The 23,623-nt window shown below is 35.3% G+C and overlaps 1 protein-coding gene across 1 annotated transcript; it reads right to left on the bottom strand.

The window, feature by feature from the left end:
- Positions 1–1,398: 1,398 nt before the first annotated feature.
- Positions 1,399–22,211, bottom strand: LOC113232788 (aspartate aminotransferase, cytoplasmic). The gene is made up of 9 exons (XM_026467579.1): positions 21,963–22,211; positions 21,565–21,672; positions 12,447–12,520; positions 11,360–11,468; positions 8,732–8,949; positions 6,490–6,640; positions 4,898–5,063; positions 4,186–4,257; positions 1,399–2,942 (listed from the first exon to the last, which is right to left on the bottom strand). Exons 1-9 carry the CDS (start codon positions 22,072–22,074, stop codon positions 2,723–2,725), a joined length of 1,230 nt encoding a protein of 409 aa, XP_026323364.1. The 5' UTR covers positions 22,075–22,211; the 3' UTR covers positions 1,399–2,722.
- Between the last annotated feature and the right edge of the window lie 1,412 nt (positions 22,212–23,623).

Here is a 23,623-nt window from a genome sequence, read left to right as displayed (position 1 = left end):
AAACAATCGCTTAACAGGCGTCTAGTAAATCATAGATTTAGTGTGTTTTACCTATTTTTTGACGAAGTAGCATCACCCTGGGCATTCCCATTCACTTATAGCTCCACTAAAACACGTGAATTTAATAAAATTTAGTAACTTAGTTAATTACTTCCGTCACTTAGTAGGTATAAACCAGTCATTATAAACAAGCAGTGATAATTTGGTGGAATTAGGAGAATGGTACAATCGTCGACCAATAATCTTATACATTCGATAGGTTTGGAATTCTTCGAATTCGGAACGCGTTTTACATACATAATGACAAATTGTGAGTATGTATAAAATACATGTAAAGCTAATATTTACCCCAGCGCACAATTTTATTTCAAACTATATTGGAATATTAACACGAGTGGAATTTTATAATCAGCGCTCGCCGGTTGGAAGTCAATGAAAATAATAAAACGAACATTTCATAACAACTAAAAATATATTTGCAACAATCTATATTTATTACAATTTACAAGCTACACACGAAAATGCAGTCGGGTTATCCTGTATTTAAAATAGTAGTGTTTAAACTAATTCAAAATATGTAACGATATTCCTAGCCGTGCCCGCGGCAACACTAAAGTACGTGCCCATCCCACACCAGATCTTAATAATCTGATGCAATTCTTCCGGCTGGTAGGCCCGTTATCCGTTGTCTACACAGCATAAATAAATTATGGCGTTGAAAAGAAAATCATATCGCAGATATTTGATAACATTCTTGTAAGCGAAACAAGGTTAATTGAAAATAAAACTAGTAGTACCAGTGGGCACAAAATTTCCACTAGTAAGTACCAACAACCAAATAATCTGGTACCAGTAGGAACAAAGCTTTTTCGGATCTAAATCGTGCACATTTTTTTCAAAGAAACCAACATTTCACATCCTTTACAGGTCCCATGTTCGTAGCAGACGCACGACACTCATTCGTGACTATGGTACCTAATCCGAAAAAAAAAAAACTTATTTCCAAATAACAATCGCGAAGAACTACAGCTAAGGTTAACGCTGCGTAAACGACGTTGGTTTTTGCGGGCCAAGATGTCAAATTGTATCATATCATTGCACCGAGCGCAATAAATAACGTCGCCTGCGTGGTGCCCTAACTAAATATAGGATAACCTTAAAAGTACAAAAAATTACCAATCTGTTAACATTGCATTACTCTTGTATGTGTATATTGCTCGACGAATCCGAACTAAAAGCATTTTAATACTGAAAAGCTGATCAACTGATTAATGTATAAAAAAGACAATATTAAAACGAAATAAACTTATAATTATGATTATATTCATTAAAACTCATGATTAAAAGCAATTGTTCGGCAGTTGTAGAGCGAAGTATAAGTATTTATTTAAATATCTTTTTATAATTTATAAAATACCGAGATTTAATTTTTCTTTCTTTCATTATTTACAAGTTCTTGTCAATCGTTTCACAGCCTCGAACGATGTTTACATTTTATTACAAAAAAAACAGTTATTTTTATTGCTTTTCTTTTCTTCTTTTTGCCCTTTTTTATTCTTGTTGTTGGTAATTGGGCAACGTTTTGGTATTAAATAGGAACACATTGTTACTACAATAACCACGCAATTATTATTAATTAGTAATCTGACCTTGGTGTTACGACATCTAATATATAGATTTTATTCTAATATAATATATCTCTTAGTAACAAAAATGTTGTGCATATATTATATCTTTACCTAAAATGTAAACTATACACTATTTGTATATTTTTATGAACCTTTTTTTTTCATTATGGCAACATTCAGCTGTGATTGCAAAACATTCCATCATAAGATTTAAGAGTGGTGTTAACGTCTTTAAGTTAGATCCATTATACTTTTGTCTGCCACGTGTTTTTACTATGCGATTTGTCAGCATCACGACATAGTTCATTTATCTTATATTTCAAAGCAAGGAGAAAATCCTCCCTGTAAAAATAAAATATGAAAGAACCAGTAAGTAGACAAGGGCTGGAAGGTGTTCCAAGGCCCTGCAATGGCGCTAGTCATCAACACATATGCATGTGTATTGTTAATGTAATATGTGTTAAAAAAAATCTACATACGTTTACCAACGAGGCCAAAGGCAAATTTGTTACTTTCTACGTGTAGAAATTCGGAACAATTTCTACTTTTCAAGAGTATCTATTTTGATTTACTTTTTCATTATCCTAGAATAAATTAATATACGAGAACATCTACGCGATACTAACATTTGAACTGTCTACTTCGTATTAATAACATTTATAGATACCTCGTATGCAACACCCCGAAAGTATCATCGGATAGTTGAAATTACTTCCATTTGCTCTCGTGCATATATATATAACAATCCCGGCAATTCCTTGAAAAAAAAAATAGACAAAATACACCAAGTTAATTTTAAGTTAATCCTGTTTCAATTCAATCAGTTTGAATATAGAAGAAAAAACGACATGGGCATGAGTTCAACTTCCATTGGTTATCCAGCATTTGTCAAATATAAAACCAATGAATAATGATACGGCAGCACCACAAACACGTTCTCTTAATTATACGTTGCTGAAATTAGTCCAAGCAACCAATGATCTCGCGTCCACCAATTAACCAAAGACATAAACACAATTCTCCAAAGCCTTGAAAAAACAAATGGGTAGAACAGCCAAGCTCCCTGGGCCATAAAAAATAAAAGAAATTGAAAATTACTGGTCTTCAGGGAACTTATTGATTGCGTCATTCATAGCCATGGCGACGTATGCAACGTTAGAGGGGTTCAAGCCGCAAATATTGATGCGGCCTGATCGCAATAAGTAGATGTGGTATTCCTGAATCAAGTACTCCGACTGGCGTTGGGTCAGCCCAGTGAATGAGAAGAGACCGATTTGTTTTACTATGTGGTCCCAGTTGCCGGGTGTACCCAATCTGCAAAAGAATTAAGAATTTTAAAAATGTCGCATAAGAATCTTACATAAAAATATGATTATCAGCAGCGTGCGTTCTGAGTCAATGCCAGTGTAATATCATTAATTCGCACGATTTTCCTATATTTATTAAACAGATTAATTACTGCATAAATTCAGAATCGTATAGTCACACCGATATATAATTATGCGCATAATTGTTTTGCGGATTCATAATTATCAGCTTAATTGTTATGCCACATAATATACAGCGTATTTTAAATGGGTCAGTATGGGGAAATCCGAAACTATAGACGATATAAGGAAACTGTCTTAGGAACCATTATTAAATCTTTTTTTTGAGAAAACAATTTTGGAATAGTAAATTTTTTTGGTCAATGGTGAGTTGTCCATAAAAATTAATAAAATTGATAATTTTTTTGATGCTGATCGATTCAAAGCATATGATTCGATCTGTGGATTAATTCAGAGGTATAACGATCCATTACGATTTAAATTTATCATTTTACGATATTCACGGCGTGGGTACATTGGATAAATGGAGATCTCCATTTACATGGCTGTTGTACGTGTATTGTCGCCATATCCACACTTTAGACCGATTTCACCTGAAATGCCTTCGTAAAATATTATATTAAATATTAAACATCAGCTGGTCCAACCGCGTGCGGAATACCGAAGTCTTGCGAAGAGCAAAGGAATCGAGGTATACCTTATGCGGCGACAACTTCGTTGGGGCGGCCATATATCAAGGATGGCAGAGGGGCGAGTGGCAAAGCGCATCTTTTATTCTAGGGCTTAACTCAAGGGGGGCAAGCGAAAGCACAGCGGACAACTCCTTAGATATAAAGATGTGCTTAAGCACCACATGAAAATTTGCTATATTGGCGATCGCCCGCAGTGGAGATCTTTTGTGGCAAACAAAACGTCACAATTTGAGACTCGTTGACGAATTGAGTTGGACGTCAGACATGACGAGCTGAAAGCCCGACCACCTGCGGCGATCAGCTACTATTACTTTGACGGTGTGCCCAGTGGGTACGGATGTTTACTAATAAGATTGGGTACGTGAGCCATGTGAGAGTGCACGAGCGCCACCAACAGCGAAGCTGAAGCAGTTGCCGTGGCCGAAAACGGTCAGGAGAATTCATACTCACATTGTTAAGGTAGAAATAAGTTTGTCTGCTATCAGTTACGTTTGGCTCTTGAAGTTTCCAAATGAAAGTAACTTTTAAAATACTCACTTAATAAGTTCAGCTCTCAACGCTTCTCTCATTTGCTTCACTCTAGTCGCCATTGTTTTGATGTTATCTTTCCTGCATGATAATTACAAGATTTAGAAATAATTACTATTTGAAGATAAGGTGTTTTTAAAGTTAGCGTGAAAATGAATCTTTTAGCATACGTGTAATAATTTACATGAAGTGTGACGGTGGACAGACGTTATTCTAACTGATATGGAATAGAGCCCTCTTTTTTGTGGCCCTTCGCCCTAACAATAAAGACGAACTAAAAAATTGTTAGCGTCACCAAAAAAAAACCGGTAAGCAAATTGAGGGAAGAACTACTTCCTTCTTCTAAAAACCTTAATTTATTTTAGAAAACCAACAGCGTTTCTTAAATACAGTACAAATATTTATGTTTGTTAGTAAGGCCAACAATAGATCACAAGTAATATAGAGAGCATTAGGTAAAATTACATAACATATAATATTAGGGCTTCATTTCAGGGTTCAAAATTAAATTGTCTGTCTGTTTATTGACGACCTCGATGGCCTAACGATTTAAACTGTGAGCGCTGGATGTGGAGGTTTCGGGTTCTATTCCTGGTAGGACCAATTTAGGGAATAAACTTTTTTAAATTGTTTCTGATTTGGGTATTTTGAGATGTGCCCCTGAGTGAATTTCATGCATTTGGTGTGGTTGTCTGGCACATTATTATAATGACATACTGACCATTCATCGAATAGCTGTTGGTTCTTCAGGACTGCAGCCACAACTCGAGCGCCGTGCGCTGGCGGGTTCGAATACATTCCACGAACGACCCACGTCACTTGTGACTTAATTGCAGGCACTAGCTTCGGGTCGTTTATCACGAATGCTAAGTTACCCACACGCTCGTCTGGAAAGAGATTTTTACTGTAATAATTTTATTAGAAATTATACAAATGTTTCATATTTAAAATCTCGTATTTTTGTTTTTTTTTTTTTTCAAACAACCCAGTCAGTCATTATACAGTCAACCGTGACCTTTAGCCGGAAACGTTGGTTTGTTTCAAAAAACGAATGAATGCGACTTCAGTTCCGAAAGAAAAAATATTCTTTTTTTCTAAGTCAAAATCAAATAATCTTTATTTCATAGGTTTCAAATCACACTTGAAATCGTCATATTGATTAAACTCTACTGCTCGTTCGCAAGGCTAATTCCCTTGAGAAGAATGGGCAAGAAACTTTAGGGTTGCTCTTTGTAAATAAACATTTGTGTAGTTGAAGAAATTTTATTTGCACCGATGAATGTTCTCTCTTGGAACGACTTATCCATGCTATTAACATAGGGTAATAAAACCATTAAGACTCCTTTTTATTTAAAGCGTACACGGATTAAAAGCTAAATGCTTTTTCTGAAATCTTGTTTTGCTATTACTTCTTTACTCAACAGGTTGTTTTTTTAACAGTAGGTAAGTATTTCGTAAACTCTCTCTCTCTTTCTTTCGTAGACTCTTTTCTTACTAATTCAACAAGTAATTTACGCGTAAAGATTGTCAAGTTTCGAATTAAGTGTCAAAATGCGCAAAAGTATTTAAATCAGTTGTTTGTACTATACATCTGTACAGTGACTCTGACACGTGTGTAACCGAGACGGTTCACTCCTTTGTCCTATTGTACTCTAAAGACGAAACAATTAGACGAATTGGTGCAAATAATATTTCGCCAACTAATTATACTCATTTATCATTCCCAATATTTATTTCAAACATAACCACGGAGTTTTGTCATCCAAGTACTCAGAAGCTGTATAATAAATAACCTTTAGTAGTTTAATTTCCATTGTGAAGCAATTGCGAAAACCAAACCTCTTTATTTCATAGCTAAGCAAATAATAACGCACAATTTTTTTAAATAATATCAAGTGACGGGACGAACAAGTCGTGCGCCTGATAGTAAGCTACACGCCTGTCCATAACAGTTGCAGTGCCACTCAGAGATTTAATCTCAAAGATCTGAGACACAAGTTGACAAGTCCCATGTGCCTGTAATTTCACCAGCACCCGTACCCTTTAAAACCGAAAAACAGTAATGCTGACATTACTGGTTGGCGACAGAAATAGGTAATGGAAATTTTAAAGCTCGAACTATAGTTCGAGCTTTAAAATTTTTTTTAATCAGACATTGTATATTAATAAACGAACCGGAAAGAAAGTTTGCGATCTATGGGATGTCATTTTGACAGTGACAGTTGTTTGTTTACATTTTTGGACTTCGATTTCATTACAGAGTATAGAGAGAAATTTGTGGGACTACCTTGTAACAGATAAAAAGTAACTCACTGTAAAGTCCGAAGTTCTTAGCATAAGACTGCGCACAGACCAGCTCGAATCCTCGTTTCACGAAGTAGCGAACAGCGTAACCATCCTTATCGAGATCACCTGACGCGAAACCTTGGTACGCGCTGTCGAAGAACGGGAACAGTTTGTTTTCCTGAATTAGAAAAAGTACAATGTGTGAAATTATATCGTGAATGTACTCGTATTATAAAAACAAATTAAGATATTCACATTTTTTCTTCATAGTTGATGAGTTACAAGTGAAAATGCGGGAGATATATTTAAAAAAGGTCCGCATGAATAAATTAGAATAGAATTAAAACCTCCGTTACAGCTGGTTTAACTGTCTATTATACCGTTACATTGTTAATTTATTTTTTAACCGACTTTAAAAAGGACGAAGTTCACAATTCGACTGTATTTTTGTGTGTGTATGTTATGCGATTAAGCGTTTGTGAACCGATTTTGATGATTATTTTTTGTTGGAAATAACGCACACGTTCAAAACCCTGGGAAGCGCACTGGGAAGACCCTGAATCGGTGCTTTGGACACACATATAGACAACCAAAAATTACATCTAAACTCACAAGAAAAATAAATGTAGCCCATACAAATATTTCCCCCGACCCGGGACCTCTGCGTGAAAGTTCAGCATAGTAACCGTACAGCCACAGAGGTAGACACAAACACACAAATATAATAAATAAACAAGTTTGAAAGAATATTTGTTACTCAATATCGGAACATATTAGTACCTACGTAATATTTTATATCCTGGAAGCAAGCAAAGTTGCAGGCAGAAACTAGTAAACTTATAAACTTTTCATTGTAACCTTCAAAGCAAAATACACTTTATTGGCAATAAATTAAGTGGAATAATGTGATAATCATCAAAAACTTCACATGTCTGTGCTGTGTGATGATCAAATGGAACTTACATACAAGAACAGCTTGATTTGGACTCGGTAATTTTGTACTAAGTATTTGTATCTTATTCCGAACATAATATACGTTATTGGACCTAATTATTAACATTTAAAAAGACTAATATTATTTGGAACGTATTTCTACATTCTTAGACACTCGCACTTTATTAAACTTTAAAATTGAGGATAACACATAAAAGTACTTTCTGTTTACATTTTCGAAGTAAACACCAGAATAACATTGAAATTTCTAAAGACTTAATTCCCTTGTCTATCGTAAAAGTTAGTTAACCTGTGCCTTTGATATCATCCGATCAAACCCGTATAGAACTGCCACATAGCTAGTGCAAAATAAGGCCAAAATGGGCCAAAATTTTAGAATATCTGACAACGAATTGGGCGTCGATATTATTTTTAGTAGTAGAACAAGCCAAAATGAAGCCTCCCACTAACTTTCAGTTTTAAGAAATCAATGGTTATCAGGAAAATAATTTTTGAATGAAAATCTAAAAAAACATTTGACTGCGTGACACTTGTGTCTGCAAAAATTGCTCCATAAAAGCACAGCGATGGAACTTTGTGTTGCGTTTGGCAATTCCATGGCTATACGTGTTGTTTAAATTTGATATTATTATGATCAGGTATAACAAGAATATAATTGATTATGATGATATTACGGATTTTTAAAATTTCTTTTATCTTGGCATTTTAATACAAATATTGTAATTAATAACACATTAAAACCTTGTGTAAAAATTAGATTTATATGATATAATAGGCGCTATTATAAATTTGTACTAATCGTTATGCAAAAATTTGTATTTGACGAAACTAAATGCGACGCTCTAGTAAAAAAGAGTGGTATTGTATGGTAACTCCGTACAAAGTAAAACGCATATTACAATACCTAATATCAAGGGCCCTGCATCAAAGGTAGGCGCGTCCCTAGTTTTGGCCCCGCTCTTATTAATTTTTAAATACGTCGCCCATATTAGGAACCTAAAGCGTAGGCCACATCGCGAACGAAGCTAGCTAACTTAGCTTAGCTCACGTAGTTGCATGCAACCACCTTTTTTTTAACGTCAGGGAATCCTTATGGATACCGTCCGCCCGGGGGAGGTGAAGAGCTATGTCGGACTCCTACCGACTAAAACCTGAAGGTGTTCCATCTCTACTTACAGACATACATACTCAAGTCTAAAACCATAAACTTATCTCTTTTTGACGTCGGTTTAAGAAAGTTACAGTCGATTATTTTTATTTTACTTTGATATTATAGCTTCGAAAGTAACCTTAAGTATAATAAAATAATATTTACCTCCATGACATCAGCAATCTTTTCCCACTGTTCGGGTGTAGGATCCATGCCGGTAGGGTTATGCGCGCACGCATTCAGAATGATGACAGAGTTCTCCGGCGCACTCTTCAAGTCCTCGATCATGCCGTCGAAGTCTATGGCGCGAGTTTTCGAATTCCAGTAGCGATAAGCGCGAGGCTTTGTGAAACCGGCATTCGTGAAGACTAGGATGTGGTTTTCTGTGGACATTTCGACTTTATGAGATTCTATATTAAGTATTATTAGTCTCGCTGCTGCTCAAAGTTCACCTCTAAATACAGCGCACTAAAGTGTATAGCCAATGTGTATTGAGCCCTATACATATCTTCTAAGAGTAATGGAACTTCGCGACAAGTAGGAAAGACAATATTTTCCTATAATTATTGTTATTGAATATCAATCCTGATGTTTTTACTGTCATGATATTGATATATTTTTAACCGACTTTAAAAAAGGAGGAGGTTCTCAGTTCGTCTGTATATTTTTTTTGTATGTTTCACGATAACTACTAATATTATTATAATAATAATAATCCGATGAAATTTGAGAACCGATTTTGTTGATTCTTTTTTTGTTGGAAAGAGGGTACCTCAGTATTGGTCCCATTTAAATTTGAAGAAAATATGCCACCTCTAAGGGTGGCAAACTAGGGAGGGGATGAATCCGGTTTCGTGCACTTTCTGGTAACCAATTTCAATGAAACTTAGTAAATATGTAGTTTGTTATAATTATTAATACAAAGATCGAACACTCAGAAAAAATTCATTCGATCCGACCGGATTCTCACCGGACCGGACACTCAGTCTGAGTGTTCGATCTTTGTATTTATAATTATAACAAACTAGAGGAGTAATTTCACAAAAAATAATTGAATATCAATTGAATAAAAATTTAATTAAATATGTAGATGTTTTTCCACGAAATTTTGAGGTCGGTTTTTTTTATAAAAAACTTACAATTATTAATTATTTAGGAAATGAAACTATTTTTCCGGATTATAATCGCGTATATTTGTTTTTTCAAAAGTCATCAACCAGTTATGTCTAATATTAACGAACACCACCTTATTTTTCACAATAGTTACAAAAGTTATTAATTAAATACCTTATTTTACAATGATTTATTAATTAAATACCTTATTTTACATACCAATTTACGCTACATGTTTTACAATTATTTAATTTGAAAAAAATTATTTTTTTTTATTAAATTTATTATGATTTATAATGAAAATTAGAATACATTATATGTGTAACAATCGCGAAAATTAAAGAACTCGTTACAATTATTTGTGAAAATACTCCAGTTAATTTATCCAGTCGGATCGAAGGAAGTTTTCTTTGCGTTTGTTCAATCTTTGTACCAAGAATATTTTCGTCAGGGTCGTTGAAAACTTGCGTAAGACTACAGTTCCAAACAGCAAGGGCGAACCCTGAGGAGGACCACGATGAGTTTATAGTACGTTTTCGATGCCTGTTCCAAGTACTGGGCTTTTATGTAACTCCAAGGTATTTGACGGAAAACAAAGGGAGATAGTTGAGGGTAAAGTTAACACCTTGCAACTGAACGGGTTGCTTGGTTGCGAATGGAGAGGTGTAGTTGTCGTGTATTTGTCAAGATTAATATAGTTTTCCATTTTCAAAAGTACTATAAGACTGTGCACTGAGTAGTACAAAGAGGGTGAGTTTTACAAATTTTCACTAGTGTACTGTGACAACAGAAAAGGCAACAGTACAGAGCCTTGTGGGACACCGTCTCTACTAGCGTAAAAGGAGGTAGAATGCACCTGAGTCGATAATAAAAATATGTTGATAACATTCGAATTGCGTAATTTCCATGGTAAAATGTTTCACGACTTTAACTAGCATTCTTTTATTACAGCGCAAGTTTTTGCGGCTTCTTATCTAAATAGGGCAGCTATCTTATCTCTTTAAGATTGCAAATCTACCGCGACCAGTTGATAAGAAACTATGAAAATTGAAATATTTTTAAGGCATTCAAATTGAGTGATAGGGGCCAAGTTATATTTGCTAGAGTCAGTGCTGCGTCCATTCCAAAAGCAACTTTAGAAGTATACCGAGGGTTGCAAGTGGAAAGAGATGTCTAATGTCTCTTAGAGAGGTAAATAGGCAATTACGAACAAAGAAATATTCAAATTTTATTTACTGGCGCGAACGTTTACATTGCCGTTCCACCCGTGTGGCATACAATGTGTTTCATCATACTTGAAAAGTTATTGAAAAAAAAAATACTTCATTCAAACCTCTAGGTACCTCATAAATAAATATCTTATATAAAGAATAAATTTATTTTCGAGCATTACAACTAAGTAAATAATAGAATAATAATGGTATTTATGTACCCATAAATGTGGATATTTTCATTTAGTTTGCAAAAAACTAGTAAAATATAGTCGGCTTTATTTAATGTGTAAGATACTTCTTACATAAATAAAGCCGACTATATATAATATCCACATTTACGGGTTACAACCTCTACAAAGGCCCAGATAGCGTATAATTACAACAAAATATGAAAGATAGAAACGTAATAATAGTCCCAACTGATTTTTAATTCTAGAGAAAAACTTACAACAGTAAAGAGACTTACCCCATGTGGGATTTGGGTAATAGAATGTGGTGTATTTGAGGTGCTTGCTCAGGAATTCGGCGCCGACGCGAAGGCCACCCGTACCAGACAGACATTGGACACCGAACGTCTGGGGAAAAACAAGTTCAATATAAATTTTTGTAACAGTAGAGAAAGATTTCGTCCAAGGTAGTACTGCCACCTTACCTGTTTCTACCGCAAAGCAGTAAGTCAGCATTACTGGTTCCGGTTTTAAAGGGTAAGGGTACTGGTGAACTTACAGGCACTTGAGACTTTGAGCCGCTCAGATCTTTGCGATTTAAAGTTCTGAGTGGCACTGCAATTGTTATGGACAAGCGTGTAGCTTTCCATCAGGCGCACTAATTGTTCACCTCGTAACTACATATTATATAAAAAAAACACGAGGCGAGTGGAAATTCTTTGTAACTAAAGCTAATTAATACTTACTTTTCAGCATACTTTAAAAAAATGAAAGATAAAACACTATGGTATGGCAGTGGCAATATAAGACAAGTATGGTAACTCCGTACAAACCTCGCAGCGCGACTTGCATGTGTGTGCACCCGCAGCTCGCCGTGTACTGACGCACACATTCGCGTAATCTCACGATGCACTTGCGTTGCATAACATTGCAAATGCAATTGCGTGTGCATCTATTCCGACGCGCGGCAGTTGCGCACACACACAAGCCGCGCCGTTACTTGGTATGCAGTTAACATACATCTCTTATTTTAATAATTAATACAAACCGACTCGAACATGCGACCACGCCAAACCAGAGCGAGGCTGTCAACTGAGCTACAGCTCGAGACAGCAGAACTTACGAATTAATTTATGTATTTGTTATAGATTTTTGTATTGGTTTTTTTAACGCCGTAAACGGTAAGTAAAAATAATTAGCAACATTTAATTTTATACGCTTTTTAACGCAGAATCGGCTTCCGCCAATCAGAAAAAAAGGATTTACGTCCATGCAACAAGAGCGCACAATACTTTGAGTTGTAACGCTTTTTTTGTTCTTATCGTGGACATAAAGCTCTTTCTGACCGGACCGAAGTGTGATGATTTCTTTAGTCTAAGTACTTACACGTCCTTCGGCTAGCACGGGGTTGTCTTGGCCGAGAAGCACTGACACTGAGGCCTGCGTGAAGTCTTCCAGACCTGAAAATCACAAACCTTGGAATGACATTTTGTACTATATCTCAACCTATATTCTATGGGACCATGGGACCTACAAAAAGAGGCCGGCACGTAGGCGTTGGTTTAAAAAAACGCAATATACCTACACGATTTAGATCCGTAAAATATATGTAATATTCTAATATATAATATTCTAATGTATGTGTTTTATATAAATGTGTATAAAATTAATAAGGAATATTCTATGTGCTTTTATATTACACTCTGTGAAGTGATTGTAAATGTTTTGTTTCTGTTTGTATTTGTGCTGAATAAACGTGTTATCTATCTATTTATATTTAAAGTTAATTTAACAACAGTTCATTTTCATTTTTGCTTTTATTTTGTAATTACTTAAGGACATTTATCCTTTTGTTTTATGCCTGTCGTTCTTACGTATGCTTAGAGGTGGAAGGGCGAGAGCCTGGTGCTTTATAACACAGGTTTTTACTAGTATGGACACCAGACTTTCACAAATGAAACGTATGTTTACTAACATGTGAGGACCAGAGGCATACCAGTTCCTTATAACTGCCTCCGTGGCCGAACGGTTACCATGCCGGACTGCCACGCAGAGGTCCCAGGTTCGATTCCCGGGTCGGGAGAAATATTTGTATGGCCTACATTTATTTCTCTCGTGAGTTTGGGTGTAATTTGTGGTTGTCTACGTGTGTGTCCATGGCACCCGCGACACAGGGTATCCCTAGTGCGGGGCTATGTTGAGTGTGTACGTTATAGTTCCTTTTATGAAAAATAATAAAGATATTTACATTCTCACTTTAAGATCTCTCCCAAAAATCGCTCTTGTGCTGCTTGCAGCCAGCGGGTTCTTTTCTTAGTAGGAGGTTTATGTCCTTCAATGGATATCTTTCGGTTGAAATGACAATGATGATCTATTCGGCCGTTTGGGAGCTACGGTGCCACAGATAGATAGATACACAGGCAAAAGTTTCAATCATCTCCTCTTTTTCGGGGATTAAATAAATGAGACTATACCCATTATGCAAAATGTAAACTTCTCAAAATATTTCGCTTAGAAGAATAACAAGAATTAATCACGCAAAAGAGGTGAGCAAGAACAAAAATAGATAGATAGACAATTGACGTATTTAAAATTCAAGGCGAGTTAGAATTTCTTTGAACTCTTGATTAAGTGATCGAAAGACGATGTTGGTATTTGATATAGTGACACACTAAAACGTAACGCATGTGTCATACCAGACTGCAAATCCGGTACATTCGGTTGGCTGTACACGCAAAGACCGTCTACACGGTCGATCTTCACCGAGAGTAAATTTGCGGAAAGAATGTGCATTTTCATTTGAACGTGCTGTGTAAATTGGTACCATGCGCTTGCACCATGTCAAGCCACGTGAAAGTAGTAGTTTTTCCTAGTACAGCATCCATGTGCGTATGTGTGATTAATCCTATACGCATTCGTTATTAGCAGATATTGGTGTAGGTAGAGTACTTTTAGGCAATGTCGCGTGTATTGTAACTTATTTTTATTTAATTTTTTGCAACTTAACTCCCGAAGAAAATATAATACCAAGATGTTGCACGCCGGCTTGCGTGGTGCTTGACAATGAATTTAATGTCAGTGTTTAAAAGATAAGCGCTCAAATGAATTCGGATATTTCAAATAATTCCTGCTATACCTTAATCTCATATAATAGAAATAGAGTGTATACCGCCCTCCTACATCGCGCAATGATTAAAAATTAAAAGAAAAAAAATATAGATTATAATAATACAATTTCTTAAATCAATAATTTTATTCAGATCTCTAGCCAGTGAGTTCAAATCATCCTATATCCTTTATGGCCTCTCCACACTCGCGGCGAAGCATGAGTGTGGATACCATTCGCATATTCTTCGCGGCTCGTCCTGATTGTTGTCGATATTTAGTCCCGTGACAAAGGGTTCGCGAAGCGCGAAGTTAGCGTGAACGCGACAAGACTCCACATCCGCGTGCGCTCAGTTGCCGATACGTAAGTATCGCAGCAGCAACAGCAACTTCGGCGTCCATCTTCGTCACGCGCGCGAACTATACCGTAAACCAGGCGCGAACCTCTGCGAATATGGAACTGTGGAAGTTCTTGCCGCGATCCACACCGCGATTCGCGCCAAAATTTCGCGCTAGCACGCGGTACCTAACTTGCGTAAACTTACTCGTAATACTCGACCGTGTAGCCTGGTCATGCGGCTATCGTTTGTAGTACGCTGTTTTAATTTTATTGATCAATATTTAGCAGATAAACAGATCTTATTTGTTTGTATTAACTACCAATACTGCATTAATATCCATATCAATCATAGTATAATCAATAATCCTTATTGCAGTCAAATTAAATGCTTGTAACTTAATGAACACAGCATAGTTCCACGTAGGTAATGCGTGCCTCGTATTTATTTTAATCATTAATACCTGAATGATAAGTGCCAGATATCAATTCCCCTTGTATTCTTTGACACTACATAGAATAATAAAGTGTATCGTATTATTCAATATGTATTGTAAGTGAGAAATATGTACAATAAATGTTTATTTACAAAGAGCAACACCTGGAGTTTCTTTCTCATTCTTCGCATGGGAATCTGTCTTATGAATGAATAATGAAATTCAATTATACTGACGATTTCATGTGTAATTTGCTTATGAAATAAAGTTTAAAGTAGCAGTCGAGTTTTTTGAAAGAGTTGGTCCAGGGAAGTACTGCCACCTTACCTATTTCTGCCGCCAAGCAGTAATGTCAGCATTACTGTTATGGACAGGCGTGAAGCTTACTATCAGACGCAGACTTGTACGACGTATACTTAATGGTGTAATAAAAAATAAACAAAATAAAACAAAAAAATATAATTTTCAAAATTACTGTAACCGTAAAATTGTTTGTTGCTCGTCTGACCTCTTGAAGCTTATTCATGGTGCACCACGTTTTACAAGATTCAAAATTCCACTCAAAGGGCGTCTGAATAGCGACACGGAGACGATTAAAGAAATGCAACGAATGCACATGGTTATTCCGAAAACTGACTTCCATAACTGCTTTGGGATGTGAAAGCACCGATGGGAGCGTGTTGTTCAGTCGAATGGAGATTACTTTGGAGGATGCCACGAGCCGGATGATGATTAATAGCGCGAAATAACGGACGAAGGTCGGATACTGTTGGGAGGGACTTCGTACGCTATCGACACGAAAAAATGTAAATAAAAAAGATAAGTATCAGGCTGCTTCATTAGCTTAAAGATACTGTGATTGGAGAACGGTCCATATGATACGATTTATATTGGCTTGTCCAAGAGTCGTATTCCAGAACTGTACTGAATGCTCAAGTCAGGATTTGAGCAGACTTGAGTATTGAAATCATACTACTGGAAATACGACCCTAATGGCAAGGATTTGAGTATGATTTCTAGTGCTTTGAATCATACTCAAGTCCTGACTTGAGCATTGAGTAGAGTTCTAGAATACGACCCTAAGAAATTCATTCCCTAGTTTACACTAAATTTGACGAAAAATTTCCAGCATTTCTGTTTTTGCCGCATGTTCTTCCTCTTTCTACTTCACCTTACAAACATCCACTCTTCGCGACTGTCCTCTGCATTACATAATGGATCAAATTAGACAACATATTATTTTCGTCGTGAATAGATAAGGAATATAAACTTTGTGCAAATAATTAAGTTAAATTGTGTAAATAATTAAGTTAGGCATCGTTTAGGCAACAGTGACCAATTATATTATCTCCAACTCCAATGAATAGTATCTTTATATCAATAAAAGACTTTATTTAACGCTCAAAAAGATAAGATTAGTCATAATTCGATTATTACGGTTCTGCATGGAAATAATATTTAGCTGGTTCTCGTGTAAGCAATCCTTGAAAACGGTTGGTAAAACGTGGATATAAATATACTTTTCTAAAGAATTGACAGTTCTATACTATTGTTCCAGTTAGGTAACTAATATTTTCAATAATAAATTAAGTCTTACATTATGATGTTTACTGTTTGATAAAAGATTAATAAATAATTTCGAAACAGCAGTAGTAATGTGTTGGTCAAAACGTCGCGTGCAGTTTTTGCCACTAGCTAACTTTAAACAGAAAAAAACTTTTTTACATTGATTTCAACTTCACGATTTTAACAAATTATTGGATTTTAAAAACAGGACAAGGAAAGTATCGCCCGACAAGTCGCCGGATATGTTGTGTTGTGTGTCGATCTAATGACAACTCTTGTACACAAATAAGTAATGAAGACCAAGTGTCTTCAGCACCTTCGAGACCATGAACGTTAAAGAAATAAATGTTATATACACGATTAAGTCCCGTTTTTAAAACGAAATAACAAACTTTTTTTTAATGTGTTATATTGTCTATGTTTATTTTAAACATAAGATTTTAGACCTCATTTTAGGCAAAGGCGGCGACGATTTAAAATTTAGATAGATACCTAGAACTCGTGAATTAGGTGACTTACATCGGTATTCATCGTGGTAATGCCTAACCATACACATTACGATGTGTTGTTACCTCATTCACCGTATTCGCACGACATAGTCTTTTCAGATTGTCATTTGTTTCGATCTTTACAGAATTCTGTGAATGGACACGACTTTGATAACAAAGAGATCATCACTGTACAATTATTATTCCTATGTAAATTTTGTTATGTTTATAATAAATAAAAATAAATAAATAATCAAAAGACACTGAGCTGTATTTTCTAAGACTGGATTTTTTATGAAAGCGGCACTCTAAAATTACTTAAAAGATGACAAAATATCATCAACATGTTGGACATTGCATAACTTGAATAAAGTATGATATATTTTTATCGAGTTCTTAGGTTTTCGCGATTGTTACACATAGGAAATGAAACTATTTTTCCGAATTTAAATCGTGTATATTTGTTTTTTCGTACGAAATCCGGATATCCGGAAAAATAGTTTCATTTCCTATATGATATATTTTTTTATATTTTCATACCGCACGGACGGACTTTTGTAATGGACTTTAAAAACATCAAAATATCATTGAAACATTTGTAAACATTTTTATTTTTCTTTTATTATTATTTCTTACATAGTTGTATTTAGGTTTAGTCGAGTAATTTATGTAACGTTACTTTTGTAGTTGTCCATTTATTGTTATTTAGTTTTAAGCTGATGGTCCCGTCGCCAAAGCTTAATAAAATTTAAAAAATCATTTAAAGAGTCTCCTAAAAACGCTTACTGCACTACTCGATTTCAAGGAATTCTAACTCTAATTTAGGAAGTTGTAATAAGAGGTGGGAAGAGGGTCCTTAATTTGGGCGATCATACATTTTATCGATAATGGAAATTTGAAATGTCGTAAGTTTCTTAGAACAATCCAACTTTTCCAGTGTCGATAGCTAACAATTTCGTCGATGTATCGAATTTTCAAATATCGTAAGCGATATTTTGTAGTAAGGAACATTATCCATTACGACAAAATATTCCTTACATTTCTCGATATAAGTTAATAAGAGCGACGTGCAGGGCCCTTGAAATCGGGTAGTGTAATAAGCGTTTTTATGACAGGAGATTGAAATCATAAATAATAACAATAATATTGACGAAATTAAACGTCAATGTCAAAAAGAAACCAATCAGAGTGCCTCTCGGCGGCAGTCAGTCAAAACAAACTATTTTATCATATTTGTGTTATTATTATTTCCTTAATGGCGTTTTGCAGTTGCATCAGTGTTTGTCACTTCCATCAGCTGTTATGTTATAAGCAATCGTGTACATAATGATTGTGTTCCTGATAACCTCTTGAACGAATGAATGACGATAGATTGGTTTTATTCAAAAGCTACTGATAAGCAAATGGTAAGATTTCGAGATAAGTATAAACAATTCTCGTTTCTCTAAACAATAAGAAATTATCAAAAACCGAACCGAAAGAAAACAAAAAACGTAGGCATTAAAGGTAATATATCATTTTTCATGTCAGATAGAATTTTATCATATTCGGCACCCGCAAAATGACATATATTATGGTGCCGCGTATGGTATTTATTTTAACATATTTTTTTCATTTTCAAGAAAATATTTTTCGAAATTTGGTCACTTCATTATTCAGGGTGAGACAGAAACAATGGTTTTAATATCTTTATATGCCTAGACTTAACAAATTCAGGGTCGTATTCCAGAACTCTACTCAATGCTCAAGTCAGGATTTGAGCAGACTTGAGCATGATTTCAAGCACTGGAAATACGACTCTAATGGCAAGGACTTGAGAATGATTTTCAGTGCTCACTGTAATACTCAAGTCAGGATTGCACTGGAAATACGACCCTAATGGCCGGGACTTGAGTATGATTTCGAGTGCTTTAAACCATACTCAGATCCTGACTCGAGCATTGAGTAGAGTTCTAGAATACGGCCCTATGAGCCCTAACTGTAAATTAAATTATTTTTTCAGCACTGAAACCGTATATATCTCGTTTCAGGGTCTTTACAGGTGGGACAGGTGACCTGACCTAGCGACGACTGGCTGCCTTTGAAAGAACAAATATATACGGAATTTTATATAAAAAAAAATTGCATTAGAGCTCCTAGTGAAAATGTTAGTTCATCCAAGGAAGTACTGTTAACTTACCTATTTCTGCCGCCAAGCAAACGTGTTCTTAATACTGTGTTCCGGTTTTGAAGGGTAAGGGTGCTGGTGAAATTACAGGCACATGGGACTTGCCAATTTATGTCTCAGGATGACGGGCGCAGTGGCAGTGCCCCTCAGATCTTTACAATTTAAAGCTCTGAGTGGCACTGTAATTATCATGGACAGGCGTGTAGCTTACCATCAGGCGCACGACTTATTCGTTCCGTCACTTGTTGTTATAAAAAAAGCCCGAATTCGAAACCAGTTTAAGTTGAGCTTGCTATAATGGACCTAAATTGAATAATTACATATTTAATTACCGACGAAATGTGATATCGCGTCATAGACACGTATCAGTACTTTCCGGTGTGGAAACTTAATTCACCTGGATTAATTCAAATTTTAAACTGCCTCTGTGGCCGAACGGATACTATGCCGACTGCCACGTAGAGGTCCCGGGTTCGATTCCCGTGCCGGGAGGAATATTTGTATGGCTTACATTTATTTCTCTAGTGAGTCTGGGGTTACTTTTTTGTTCTCTGGTTTGGGTGTAATTTGTGGTTGTCTATGTGTCTGTCCATGACACCCGAGATACAGGGTTTAACTAGTGCGGGGCTATGAGTGTGTGCGCGTTATTATTATTATTAATTCACCTAGATGAGTAATACATTCGTCAGTTAAGGGTACTCTAGGCCTGGCCTTTTTTAGGACGTCCTCAATTTGTATTAAAAAACACAAACAAAGTAACCTATCTCATACAACATACCAAAAAATAAAACTATGCAATTGCATACAAGTACCTTATACAATTAATCCTGTATCACTTAAGTCCAACTCAAGTGCATGACCGAGAGTAGCATGTTAGTTAAGTCAACAATCTTTGTTAATAAAATCACTTGAATGCCCATCGACGGTTACTTATTCATTTGATTATTATGATTACGTATTTTATGAGAGTTCTGTAATCAAATGTTATTAAAATTACCGATTCTTAACCCTTACCTTAACCAACGGACAGTACTTAAATAGTAGCGCACACAAAAATGTCGGTACATTTCTTGCAGTAGAGCTTATCGCACTTGACAACTAACATAATATTATCTTAAAAATTGATTTATATTATATTTTATCTCAAAATTGCGTCATATTAATCATTTATCTCCAAAATTTCGCTATATTTATACCTATGTCATTCGTATACGATTTAATTTTAAAGTGACAGGACAATAAAGCACAAAGCACTGTCGATTTGAAAATAAATAGGTAATAAAATTTTAATTTCATTGATATTCAATTATTTTTATGTGAAATTACTCTACCAGTTTGTTATAATTATTAATACAAAAATCGAACACTCAGAAAAAATTCCTTCGATCCGGCCGGATTCGAATCGACGCCTTCTTGCATACCGTCCCAGACGCTATACCAACTAAGCCACGGAACGAACCAGCGGTACTCACGAATTTTTCTATATGCTTGTGACGTATCTTTGTATTTGGTTTTACAACGACTTTTTAGCCGTATCGCCATCTACGATATTTCAAACAAACTGAGTCTATCAAATGACGTCATTATAGGTCGACTCAATATTAAATATTTCTAAATCATGCATAGTTTCAGTCGCTGAAAAACCATATGCAAAACAAAGTTGTGGAAACGCTAAGTAAGTAAGTAAATGTATAAGTCTTGAAAATAAATATTAAAGTTTACAATTCCATTCAACCACTCTATAATATATATTACAGGATTATTATTTAGGATAGTACATTCATTCTCTTTGAAATATAGCATTATATTTTGATATAACTGTATGTTACATATTGCTCATACATTATCATTGTAAACAATACAATGACAAGTGGGTATGATGATGTAATTGAGAGCTAATCTAATGCAATATACATTATATATTGTAAGTACAAGAAGTCCATAATGCAATGTGTTAGATAATAATGTAAACAGACATTTTGTTGCTTAGTAAACAACATTGCTCAAGTAATATTGACTCATTTTAAAGCAACATAAAAAATATAATTATGGTGGATACCTGGTGACCTATAGTACAGGTCCAACCTAGTTTAGGCACCAGTCGTCCACCTAGAAATTTAACTGTACTTAATGTTTCTTAGTTTAATTACCCTGTGAAATGAATTGTTAAGGTGGAAAAGAACAACAGACAATTTACATTTTTTAATTTTGAAATGTTTCTTGAGATTGACATTGCAAAATGGGGTACTCATAGTATCATATTACGATGTTTAATTTTAGGGTAAACATTACACAGTCAAATGGGTTTGCGGGTAATGGATGGGTTAATGAGAAAAATATTGTTACTGCTCTCGTAAATAAAACATTGAATTACTAAAAGTAAAGAAGTATAGATACAACTCACCAAGGACTGGTAAATACTCATGAAGGAGGGTTGGGTCGGCTGCAAGTGCACTCTCCATCTTGCGGACCACGGGCAGTACCCATGGCTTTCCATTTTCATCTCTGTATGCTGCACATTCAATTAAATATATGAATTTTTACATCACATCATACAGGAAACTATTGTACCTTATGTATAGGAAATAATTCTTGGAAAGGATTTTTTTATATATATCAAAAACAAAAAGTAAAAAATTAGGAAAAAACAAAATAACGCGCGCAATTTATTTCGATTGTGAAAAGCTAGCCACATACTTCGGCTAACCGTCCAATGGTAAAATTACATAAGCACGTAATTCAACAAAAAAAGTTATACTAAATTAAGTAAGATAAAAATACAAAAAACTTCGCGATACTTACCGCCGACGCTTAAATTAACTTTCTTTTGAAATGAATCTTCCGTAAACAATTTTGTGAGTTGAAAAACCTCAATCGGAGAGCCTTGCTCTACAACATCGAAACGTGAAGGCATTTTTATTAACTAGCCAAGCTCGCGGTAGAACGACCAAACACGAAGTATAAAGTAAGTAAAATAAATTCAGTACGTTAGTAAAAATCAATTTAATAAATTACGGCAATCGGCGCAGATATTGTAGCGCAGATATTCCTACTATATCTTTCTAATTTGTGACGGCAACTGGCAAAGTTGACCTTCGCCAATGATAGACACGTCAAAATCGTCAAATTGACTTTTTGCTTTTTTTTATCTAGCGTTTCGCGATGTGCATTTAAGCCACTAACTCGGGAAACTATTATTCACAGAAAATAATGGAAAAGAAAAATAAATTGGCTGAAAGAATCAGAGAAGTGGGACCATTACAGATGATAATTTAGTCAGTTCGCATCATCATCTTATTTCAGAGCCAGACTCATGTCGATGTAGCATCCTCCACTCCTCAATGTTTCAGTCAGTACTGCCACTACAAAATTATCAGAGTATTCACGCTGACGAATAGTCTTTTAGTGTTTCGTATTTAAATAGTTATACAAAAGGAACAGTAAGGAAGTTTACACACCAAGCCACAGGGCTCCAAGCCATTCGGGCCAGTAACTTTTTTTCTATCTAAAAAACTTAAATAAATAAATTTAAAAAAAAAACTAGTATATACCTTAAAACATATTAAGAGGATGGAGATAAAAATAGTAAGACTAGCACTCACTAGTCTATATCAGGCTTTCCATAGTCTACGATATCAAGCGTATTCGTATCATCCCAACGATAATCTATGTATGTTCTCTTTGCTTTATTCAGATGTCACACTCATTTCGTCACTGCTATATCACTTAGCCGATTTATACTGTGAGCACAGATTACAATAGTTACCTGTGGGGCTCATGCACAGCTGCATGAAGAGTACCTACATAGATATCGTTCTTTAGCAGTAATTGTTAGCACTTAGCAGTGTTTCCGTAGATCAGATTATAAAGAAAGTTGTTGTTGAAATTTATACATTATGATATAACGTGTTAACTTTATCGAGCAAAATATGCGACGCTTCGGCACGCATTTCTTCGTGACGATGGGTGCGAGCGACTTAAAGCGGGAAATATCGAGAATCGCTTTACGTCGACCTCGCGCAAGTCGCTGTCGTGCTAAGCCAACTGGTACTCATAGTTCAGGGAATTCCCTAGTTTGAGACCAGGCAATTGGTGTGTCCACAATAAGTTCGGCCCCAGCATTACACCCGACACACAGTGGGCCCAAATTGATAATTGGACATAGGAATAACTTGTGGAATATCGAGCAAATTTTTTTTTATATGATAGGTAATAACATTCTTAATAACTTTTATTTTTGTATAATATCTTGAAAAGTTGATAATTTCGTAGAAAAAAATATTTTTTTTGTATGGAGAAATATACATTTAGTTTTTTATCTCAAAAAATGCGAAATTGTAATGTGTGTTGGTTACTTACAGTATAGTGCCAATCATTTTCTATGTAGAAAAAAATAATCCGTCTGCATGTACTTGCGGCTTTGTAAGTAAAGGTGCGGCAAAACTCTTTTATGTACTTTTTTA

The sequence above is a fragment of the Hyposmocoma kahamanoa genome, unplaced genomic scaffold, assembly GCF_003589595.1.
Source record: "Hyposmocoma kahamanoa isolate Upper Pololo Valley unplaced genomic scaffold, ASM358959v1 78, whole genome shotgun sequence".
Taxonomy (NCBI): Eukaryota; Metazoa; Arthropoda; class Insecta; order Lepidoptera; family Cosmopterigidae; genus Hyposmocoma; species Hyposmocoma kahamanoa.
This window is presented reverse-complemented; position numbering and strand designations above follow the sequence as displayed.